This window comes from Cnephaeus nilssonii (assembly GCF_951640355.1).
Source record: "Cnephaeus nilssonii genome assembly, chromosome: 13".
In the NCBI taxonomy this organism is placed as follows: Eukaryota; Metazoa; Chordata; class Mammalia; order Chiroptera; family Vespertilionidae; genus Cnephaeus; species Cnephaeus nilssonii.
The window spans coordinates 39054869-39066557 of record NC_137084.1 but is presented as its reverse complement, the minus strand read 5'-3'; the positions used below and the strand labels follow the sequence as shown (position 1 = coordinate 39066557).

General features: G+C 37.0%; 1 protein-coding gene across 1 annotated transcript; it reads right to left on the bottom strand.

Annotated features, from left to right (window-relative positions):
- Positions 1–9259: 9259 nt before the first annotated feature.
- Positions 9260–10183, bottom strand: LOC307109056 (olfactory receptor 2D3-like; the record flags this gene model as incomplete). The annotated part of the gene is made up of 1 exon (XM_079787569.1): positions 9260–10183. The coding sequence occupies one exon, from the start codon at positions 10181–10183 to the stop codon at positions 9260–9262; it is 924 nt and encodes a 307-aa protein (XP_079643695.1).
- Between the last annotated feature and the right edge of the window lie 1506 nt (positions 10184–11689).

Sequence of the window (11689 nt, the reverse complement as noted above, 5' to 3'; positions counted from 1 at the left end):
CTTAGAAGGTATGAGACACACCCTATTAAAAATGCACTCGGCATTTTCCCTGTTAACTACTGTGTTTAAAAGATCTAGGGGCCTTTGCCAACTGGGACGTGACATCTAACCTTGGGAGTCCAAACAGACCAACATTAGCCCCAAAGAAAAGGAAGTTTCAAGTGGAGGCCTAAGCAAGACCCATACATCAGGGGAGGGAACCTTAAGATTTATGCAAATTTTAGACTAACTGACCTTGTTAAAGATCATGTAGGCAGCCTTGTTTAATGCCCAAACTAGTAGTAGTTTGCATGTATTTGCTTCATGTCACTCCCTTTTCCAAACATCAGCTATTATGGAAACTTCCCCACCTGGGCACTCCAACAGGTGATTTTTGTTTGTCTTTTTGTTTGTTTTTGGCATGGAAATGTTTTTATATTGCTCTAAATCCAAATATTACTGAAATGAATAAAATAAAAAGTTAAGGCAGCTCATCAGCAAGGTCCATGGTAAATAACTATGCTTTCACACAGACACAAAACAAAACTGCTTTTCCATTTTCTTAAGGTTGTCTTGAAATGTCCCTACAATTGCAAAGGGCTCATATGCTTAATGTGTGTGGATGTGTCCGTGTGTTCTGAAAAACAAGGGGTCAACATAATGAATTCATATTCATTTCCTAGTAGCTTAAGTATGCCTGCTACTACCATTTGTTTATAGGTTTGAAAACATTTAAACAAAAGCTGTGAGTTGTTTTGAAGCTTCAAAATAACATGGCTCATGTGAGTGGCAGAATTTTTTAGAATACTGCATTTTTCTTTTGCAAATTTGCTAACATTTTCTTTTTTTCAATTATAAAACATTAGTCTATCTTTAACACTAAAAGAAGTTCTTTTTTCAAATATTAATAACATGAAGGATACTAGAAGTAGGCAAAAGCCAACTAAAATCTCCTTACGGAGAGATAATCTCTACACATATTTAGATGCATTTCCTTCCCTTTTCAATGCTGGCATACATTTTACTGAGTTGATTTGTGCGTGTAAAATATTTTTTCGCTTATTAGTATCTAGTGATTTCTCCCTCTACATTACCTGGTGGCAGCATAGAGCAGTGACAAAGAACCCCGGGGTCAGAGGTCAGAGTACCGAGCTTTGAATTCAGTACACCCCACACTTATACAGTGGTCCCCCCACCCCTTATCTGCAGTTTGGCTTTCTGCGGTTTCAGTTTCCCAGGGTCAATCATGGCCTGAAAATATTTAAACGGAAAACCCCAGGAATAATTCATAAGTTTTAAATGGCACCCCATGGAGAGGAGCATGATGAGAAGCGTGCCTTCCCCCAGCGCCTCCTCTGCAGCCGCTCCACCAATTCCCTGAGTAGCCCTCGCGGTGGTCAGATCGACCTCGCGATATCGCGATGCTTGTGCTCAAGTAATCCTCATTTTACTCGTTATGGCCCCGAAGCGCAGAGGAGCGATGCTGGCCGTTTGGATATGCTAGAGAGAAGCTGTAAAATGCTTCCTCTAAGAGACAAGGTGGGAGTTCTCCAGGTAAGGCATATTATCCCCTCTCATCATCACAGGAAGCAGGGTGAGTACAGTACAACGTGTTTGGAAAGAGAGACCATATCCCGTAACTTTGATTATAGGTCATTGTTGTCTTTCATTATTAGTTGTTGTGAATCTCTGACGGTGCCTAATTTACAGGGTTTGGTATTATCCACAGCTTCAGACATCCACTGGGGGTCTTTTCCCCTGAGAATAAGGGGGGACCACTGAATATCATTTTGAGCAGGTTACTTAAGCTCTCTGGACCTTAGTCCGCGCATCTACGTACTGTAATTGGGCAGTAATAGTAAGACCGTCTTCATAGTTGTGAGGATTAAATAAATTCGTAGACATAAATGTAAGGCTTTTTAGAACCTGGTGCCCTGGCTGAATGGCTCAGTTGATTGGAACGGGGTCCTGTACACCGAAAGGTTTCAGGTTCGATTCCTGGTGAGGGCACATATCTACATTGTGCTTAGATCCCTGGTCAGGGCCCATCCAGGAGGCAACTGATTAATGTTGCTCTCTCACACCTCTCCCTCCCCTCCCTCCCTTTCCTCTCTCTCTATCCTGGGGTAAGGATAGAAAAAAATAGAACAGCAGATGGCATATAATGAGTATTTAATAAATCTTAACTCCTACATGAATAAATAGCCTTGAGAACACTTTTATGTGTAAACAAAATATTACATCATATAGATGTTTTATAATAGAATTGGCTATTTCACTGTTGTAAATTTAATAGTGATGGTGTGTGTGTGTATGTGTATGTATAAAAACAATGTTAATCTCTTAGGTGTATAAGTAATATTTTCTTAGAATAAATTTTTGAGTAGAATTATTAAAATGAAGGTCAAATCTATGTAATATTCTTAATATAAAAAGATATTGATTTTTTAAAAATGTTAAACATTTTGCATTTTTACCAGCAATATGTAAGTGTACTTTAACCCACCACACCCTTCCCATGTTAAATTTAACAAGTAACTAGTCTTTACTATTTTATTTGGTTTAACATTTAAATCTATTGTTTTAATTTGCATAATTCATTTATTTAGATATTTCTTATTGAGTTGTTGTTGTTCTTTACAGATACACTTTGTTATATTTATGGTAAGAACTTTTTTCAAATTTATTTGTTATTTGATTTTTTAGTATCTCCATGATAAGGATTTTTGGACAGAAAAGTATTAAAAATATTTGTGTTGTGAAATCTACCCACCTTATCTTGTGTTCTTTCCGAGATTTTACTGCAAGGATGTAATTTTCTATTCTACCTTTTGATGACAATTTATATATTTTATTTTTCTTAATCATTTTACAATTTGCATTTAACTTTTATAATAAATTTCTCATTTATCTTGTTATGGTGAGTTTTTAACTTTGTTTTCAAAGTTGCCCCTTTTCTATTGATATTTTAAAATAATCCTTCCCTTTTAATTTCTTCTATTTCTTTCATCACATATTATATTCTCATAAACATAGTATTAAGCTACATTTCTTGGCTATTCAGTTCTAGCTCCTTTCTCTTTACTCTTTCTGAAGATATTTGATTCTATTATCTACTTCATAAAAGCTCACAGGTAATTTGATTGTGAATATATTTGAAAATAATAAATTAATGTGTAATGTGGGCGTTTTTTCCCCCAATATTCAGCCATGCCTTCCAGAACACAGCACACTACTGCACTTGTTGAACACAGTCTCAGTTCCTTTCTTAAAGTGACTATTGCACACCTTTGGTCTCAGCTGATGACCTTACTCCATACTTCACTTGGAATAGAAAGTAAAGTATGGGGTGGGGAGGGAGCGGAAGGGAAATAAGAAAGAGCAGCCTCCTACCTTCACCTCTTGAAACCTCCCCTCTATGTACTGCACATTCATGCCCTGCTCTCCCCCTCTACAACTGTCTACCAAAGGCTGGTCCTCCACTCGTGATATCATTGACAAATATGCCTTTATGTACGTTGAAATTTAGTATATATTAACGCATCATTTGAAATTAGTGGAGAAAATGACAAGCCGTGGTATTAGAACAAATAGCTAAATGTTTAGGGGGAAATGTACTATACTAACTCATGTGTGTAAATTCTCCTAAAATAAATTCCAGATATTTTAATGATCTAATGGTTAAAAACAAAGTCCTAACGTCGGGCTCCCCACTCCAGATTTATGTCCCTCTTGTTCCCCTGTATTTATGTGGGGCCATATGATTGAGTTTTAATAAATGGCATGTGAGCACGTGTGATGTTTGTGGATCCAACTAGAATTTATGTAAATGAGACAAACTTCTACCTGTTAAGCCACCAGATTTGAGATTTATCTGTGAGAGCAGGTGTCAGCAAACATGTCCCTGAGGCTATGCTTTTTTTTTTTTCAAATGAAGTTTTGTCGGAACACATTTATTTTGGTATTGCCTATTTCCCCACTGCAGTGATAGAGTTGAGTAGTTGTGATGGAGACAGTATGGCCACAAAGCCAAAAGTATTTATTACCTGGCCCTTTAAAGAAAAAGTTTGCTGATCCCTATATTATAGCAATTAGCATTACCTTATATAAAGGAAAACTAAAACTAGAAATAGAAAATAACATAGGAGAACAAATATTATGGTCGGGGTGAGGAAAGCCTCTCTTAGTAAAAAACAAAACAAACAAAAACCCCTCTAGGTAGTCCTCCCTGCTTAATCTGCTTTCCTGCGTCTTACCCCCAGCACACCTTTACCTGGTTAGCTCTATCACCCTTTGGTTTTCAACTTAGAAGTCACTTCCTTAGGAATGCATTCTGTATGCTTTCTAAAAGGCTGTAACTGTCATTCCATTATTCTGCTGTAATAATCTCTCAAAGGTTAAAAAAAAAAAAAGACTGAATTGACAAGTTCAGTAGTCCTTTATCAATACATAAAACTCTGAGACATTTGAGAAATCTTTCCTGGAAGGCTTCGCCTTTCACCACTCTGACACATCTTTATTCAATTCTCCTCTGCTTCTCTAATTCTTACAGCTCCAACCTTGATTGGCTACTCTTCATCCACCTTGAAATACTCGTAACTCCAAGGTTCTGGCATAGATTCTTTCCCACTATCTTTCTCCAACATCACCTCTCATCTAGGATTGCACTTCAGAATTACCCTAGAATATTTTTACAAAACATATTTATTGCCTCCATCTTTGCCACCCTTTTGCTCTGCAACAGGACCAGGCACTTGCATTTTAGTAGAATTATTTCAAGATTGCAATGCATGCACTTAGTTTCCTGGATAAAAATTTTGGCACGCATCCTTAGGCTTGTCAAACTCCACTTGAAGTAAACTTCTAAATATATGTCTCCAGTCAATATCTCTCTTCTAAACTCTAGGTTTTTTCATTTATTCAAAATTATATTTCTTGAGCTATTACAGTGGCTGGCACTTTCCTACAAGTGGTAATACAGATGTCAACAAAGCAGTCAGTCTTGGAATTATAGTCTAGTGGAGGAGGCAGACATTAAGCAAGTAATTACATAATTAGTTTACATAAAAGCCGTTCCATTGCCTAAAAAGCAGTGTAACATTTTTAATGTGCTTAAGAAACATGTGGGTCTTGTTACAAATGTAGATTCCTGAGATCAACTGCCCTACCCCATCTTGTCTTGAGAAATATTTTCAACAAAGCAATCCAAGAATCATTTCAAGTCATGATGTGCAAAACTATGGTCTTTATCATAAATGCTTTACTACAGCACAAAACAGTGTCCCATCCCTCCTTTTCTGAAAATATGCCCTCATTTTCCATCATTGTCCTATAAATTAATCAATCTTCAGCATTTTCAGGATTATATGCTGGGCCAATTCTTTAGAATTCAATTCAAAGCATTTCTCAATTTAGACTCTAACTTTTCAGCTTTATTTTTTTAAATTTTTAATAATTTTTTATTTTTCAATTACAGTTAACATACATTATGTTACAGTTAATATACATTATATTAGTTTCAGGTGTACAACCAATTGATTAGACATTTATATGCCTTATGAAATGATTACCCCAATAATCCTACTGCCTACCTGACACCATACAAGTAATTACAATATTATTGACTATATTTCCTATGCTGTACTTTACGTCCCTATAACTATTATGTAACTACCGATTTGGACTTCTTAATCCCTTCACCTTTTTCACCCATCCTCCTAATTCCCCTCCTCTCTGGCAACTACCAAAATGTCTCTGTATCTATGAGTCTGTTTCTGTTCTGCTTGTTTGTTTATTCTGTTTTTTATATTCCACATATGGCATTTGTCTTTCCCTGCCTGACTTATTTCACTCAGCATAAAACCTTCTAAGTTTATCCATATTGTTGCAGATAGCAAGATTTCATTCTTTTATATGGCTGAGTTATATTCCATTGTATATATGTACCACTTCTTCTTTATCCATTCACCTATTGACACTTAGGTTGCTTCCATATCCTGGCTATTGTAAATAATATTGCAGTGAGCATATGGATGCATATGTGTTTTCATTTTAGTGTTTTGGCTTTCTTTGGATAAATACTCAGAGGTGAAATTGCTGGGTCCTTTTTTGTCTCTTGTTATAACCTTTGTTTTAAAGTCTATTTTGTCTGGTATAAGTATTGCTACCCCAGTGTTTTTTGCTTGTTTCCATTTTCATGAAATGTTTTATTTCCATTCCTTTACTTTCAGTCTGTGTCTCTTTAAATCTGATGTGAGTCTCTTGGAGACAGCATATGTAAATGTCTTGTTTTGTTATCCATTCAGCCACTGTATGTCTTTTGATCAGAAAATTTAATCTACTTGCATTTAAAGCAATTGTTAATAGATATTTATTCCATTTTATTTTATCATTTTTCTTGTTGTAATAAAAGAAGACAATTTAATATTTTGTAATACTGGTTTGATGATGATAAACTCCTTTAGTTTTTTCTTATCTGGGAAGCTCTTTATATGCCCTTCTATTCTAAATGATAACTTTGCTGGCTAGAGTAATCTTGGTTGTAGGTCCTTGTTTTCATCATTTATTTCTTGCCAGTCCTTCTGGCGTGCAAAGTTTCTGTTGAGAAATTAGCTGAAAGTCTTATGGGAGCTCCCTTGTGGGTAACTAACTGCTTTTCTCTTGCTGCTTTTAAAATTCTCTCTTTGTCTTTAACCTTTGGCATTATAATTATGATGTGTCTGGTTTAAGCCTCTTTGGGTTCATCTTGTTTGTGTCTCTGCACTTCCTGGACTTGTATATCTATTTCCTTGACCAGGTTAGGGAAGTTTTTGTTATTATTTTTTTCAAATTGGTTTTCAATTCCTTATTCTCTCTCTCCTCCCTCTGCTATCCCCATGATGTGAATCTTGGTAAATTTCATGCTGTAATAGAGGCTTTATACATTATCCTCATTTTCTTAAATTCTTTTTCTTTTGGTGTTCAATTGAGTGTTTTCTGCTACCTTATTTTCCAAATTGCTGATTTGATCCTCTGTTAATCTACTCTATTGTTGATTCCCTGTAATGTATTCTTCATTTCATTTCTTTATTTCTTACTGTTTTTTTTCTTGTTTTCTAGTTCTGTTTCTATGTTTTCTAGCCCTTTGTTGAAGTACTTACTAAGTTCATCTACTCTTCCCCTAAGTTCATTAAGCATCCTGGTGATTACTTGTCTCCATTTTGTTTATTTTTTTTTCTAGAGTTTTGATCTGTTCTTTCATTTGGGACATGTTTTCTTTTTTGGCTCCTCAGTTTGGCAGCCTCCTTGTATCTGTTTCTATATATTAGGTAGAGCTGCTATGTCTCCCAGTCTTGGTAGAGTGGCCTTATATAGTAAGTGTCCTGTAGGGCTCAGTCACTTGAGCTGGGTGCTCCAGGTGCACCCCCACTCCCCACCAGTATGGGCTGCAAGCATTCTCCTATAGTAGTTGAGCCCTAATTGTTGTTGGTATATCAATGGATGGATTTATCCCCAGGCCAATCATCTGAGAGACAACTGTGAAGGATTTGCTGTATGGGGGCCAACCCCATAGAACAGGACTTACTTTAGCAGGGCTCTGGTGCCCACCATGTCTCCCCATTGAGTATGTTTCTTGTGGAGTTGCTTCAGCAATAGGGGCACTCCCAGGAGGTGCAGGCCAAGGTCAGCCACCACTTGTGCCCTGCTTGGGGACACCCACCATGAGTTACAGAGCAACTTCTACTTATGCTGGGCTTAGAAGTGCCCAGGAGAGGCCAAAATGTGAACCAAGGCCACCTGCTACTAGTGCTGAGACTGGAGCCACTCATCAAGAAGTATGGGCACAGGAAGGCCAGATGCTGCTTGTTTGAGAGATTTTAGGAAAGTCCAAAGCATGAGCTAAGACAGGCTGTTTGTATGGAAAAGCCACTGAAAACAGCTTGGGTAGGCCTGCAAGTTGAGTGGGGTGGAGTTTCAGTTCAAGGATGGGGCAAACAGCATTAGCCAGGTTGATGGAGACTCAGATATGGCATCCACCTGTACCTTAAGGGTTGGTCTCAGCAAATTAACAATGGCTTCTACCAGCACTTCTCTCTGGGAGAAAGATGCTCTCTCCAGCCCTTGCTCTTTGATGCCACACAATTAAGTTCCTTTCTGTATGACCTTGGCATCTTTTGAGCTGCTGCCCCAGTGCTGGAACTCAGAGTGCATGAGTCTGTGAGGGCCTTTTAAGTGGAACACCTGGGACTCTGGCAGCATTTTGTCTCACTCAGCCAAAATCTCTGCTGGTGTTTGCAGCCAGAAGTTATGAAGACTTCTCTCATGCAGAGGCTGGAAACCTGGGCTGGAGGCCTGGTGTGGGGCTGGGACCACTTGCTTATCAGGGGGCATCTAGACCACTGATATATTCCTCCAAGTTTTTAGCTACTACACATGGGTATTTGACCAGCCTAGTCTGCAACTCTGCCCTTCCTACCAATCTCCACGTGGCTGCTTCTTTATTTTTTAGTTATAAGACTTCATGCAGTTCTCAGTGATGATTGTTTTGTACTTTAGTTGTAATTTTTATATGGTTGTGGGAGGATGTGAGCACCACATTTACTTATGTTGCCATCTTGATTGGACCCTTTTCAGCTTGTATTTCACAATTTTCCTAATGTTATGCATACTCTTAGAACAATTCTACCATTTGTTATTCCTTAAATGTGTTTTATTTAAAATTTCATAAATTATTAAATTTCTGAAATATAATAACATGTTAGAAACATAATACCATGAAGACTTTTTAATTCATGTTTCAAGTTTCTAGAAATATACCTGGGATATATAATAAGCATTCAAAATATGTTTCATGAGTTCATGCAAGAATGCAGGAAATGACTCCATTTGCCAGAAATGCATTATCATATTTGTGATACTTTTATTTGTTTATTTGGTTCTTTGTTTTTATATATAGTTGTATGTCTACTTGTTTTAATTTGCTTATTAGCTTATATGGGCTTGGAGAGTAGTGACTGTTTGCTTATCTGCATTTTATTTCCTTCCATCCTTCCTTCCTTTGTTTTTATCTCCTTTCCTTCCTTCCTTCCCCTCCTTTTTTTCCCTTTTTATATTTCTTTCCTATGTCTATCAAGACACCTTGTTTTGAATAGCTAATTTGTTGAATTTATCTAAGAAGAGATAGGAGAAGAAAGAAAAAAGGGGAGGGATGGAATGAAATGGGACAAGTTCACAACAAAATCATTTTTCTCCATATTTCTAAAATTGTTATCAGAACCAGAGATCCCCACCTTCAAAAAGACTATTTTGCAGTCACTCTCCTGAGAGCCCCTTTGACATCCTTGTTCCTCAGACTGTAAATGATGGGGTTCAGCATGGGTGTCACTGCAGAATAGAAGACAGAGATCATTTTATCCCTGTCATTCATTATCTTGGAGTTTGGCCTCATATAGGCAAATATTGCTGAGCCATAGAATAGGACAACAACAATGAGATGGGAGCCACAGGTAGAGAAAGCCTTGAGCCTCCCCTCCCCAGACTGCATCTGGACCACAGTGGAGATAATATTCCAGTAGGAGACAAGGATCAGAGAGACAGGAGCTAGGAGGATGACCACACCCATTGCAAAGATGGCCATTTCTGTGCTGTAGGTATCTGCTGAAGCAAGCTTTAGGAGTGCAGGAGGCTCACAAAAAAAATGGTTAATGATATTGTTCCCTCGGTAGGGAAGACGCAATGTGAATGTGGTGTCCACCAGAGACACAAATGCTCCACTGGCCCAGGACCCTGTAGCCAGCTGGACACATACCCAATGTGTCATGATGGTGGAGTAGTGCAGGGGCTTGCAGACAGCCACATACCGGTCATAGGACATCACTGCCAGCAGAGCACACTCTGTACACCCAACCAGAAGTAAAACAGCTATTTGTGTTGAGCACCCAACAAAGGAAATGGTTTTCCTCTTTACCAGGAAGTGGATTAGCACCTGGGGGACTGTAGTAGTGGAAAAACAGAGATCAGCAAAAGACAAGTTTCTAAGGAAAAAGTACATGGGTGTGTGGAGTCTGGAGTCCAGGTGAGTGAGCACAATGATGAGCAGGTTTCCCAGCACAGTCAGCAGGTAGATGATCAGAAAAAGGAAGAAGAGTAGGACTTGTGTCTGTGGATCCTGTGAAAGGCCCAGGAAGATAAATTCAGTCACATAGGTTTGGTTTTCTTCTCCCATGAATATTTATATTACTGTTTATAGGAAGCACCGAGAAAAGAAACATTTCAGTTATTTTTTAAAAATCTGTGTAACTTAGGTATTTTATAAACAGTATGTAAAACTAGGCTATTGGTCTTCAATTTTAACAGCTACCATATGTTAGAAAACAGAGTTCTCTTTTTTCTCAGTAGTTCTGACAATTGAAATATAATTTTTATTTTCTCTCTTCCTGAATTTTTTATTAGCACCAGAGGGGCTAAATTATCCTGCATATGCTATAGGACCAAACCTTGGCTGGACTACACATAGTCCTGAGAAGACTATATTGCGTTCACAGTGCCTCCTTCCTTTCATGTAGATTTGAGAATCACACAAATTGATGTTGCTTTAAGCCAGTGAGATTTTTGTGCATTAAACTGTCTGATAGCATTTATGAAGGCTGATTTTTTTCATCATATTTACAAAATAATTCTACAGAAATACTCTGAGCAAGGAATGAGAATTTAAAGGAAGTTATAGTAGTCTATAATATTGGTCCTTAACCAAATTATTCTGTCATTTGTTTTCAATGTGAAGAGGGTGCTGAGAAACATCAATAAAAACAACTGCTTCATTGGTCATTGCATTTAGTAGCATCCTTTAAATATGCCCTTCTTTTAAATATGCCCTGTTCTTCACACTTGTATAAGGCCCTTGGCAATAATAGTACTAAATATCATGTATTGGACACTTTTCTTGTGCCAATAATTATTAATATTTATTTTACATTCTTTACTTTTTATTTTACATCCTCTTTAAGTTCATATGAGGTAGTTATTATTACTCACAGTATACAGATGATGAAACAAAGACTTGGAGAAATTTTCAAACTGTTTCCTCTAAGCCTTCCTCACCTGTTCTGTATCCTGCAATTCTTTTTCTTTCTTATTCAAAAACTGGTTGTAGAGGAGGTTAAACTTTCACCTAATTCTCTATACCCTCACTCCTTGAAGACAAGCCCACAGACGTTCTCAATTTTAAGGGTTTTCAAGCTAATCTGCTATGACAGAGCTCGCTGTAGGCATAAAAATAACAGTCAGGCATATTTTAACAGATATTTTAAAACTTTTTTGAGGGGTCTTGTCCCATCAGAATAGAAAAAAAACAAATATTAAGAAAGGTGATAAAGATTATTTGAAGACAATCTGGTTGTATATCTTTTTAAAAATTAAAAAGAGCCAATTTCAAGCCTATGAAAACCGATAAGAAATGTGATCTGGTGTAAGATGAAGTAATTGACAAATAAAAAATAAGACTTCTATTTAGTGAATACCACCATAAACAAAATTAAAAAAAAATAAATCTAAGAAAATATCTAACGGGAAAAAAAGTTATTCGTAACATATAAAGACCTCTTAAAATAAATAATGAAAGACATATAACACATTCCAAAAAGTGGGCAAAGGATTTAAGTATCCAATTCACACAAAAATAAGTAAAAGGAAAAAAAAGTAAAACTGAATAATAAACACGAAACAAAAACAT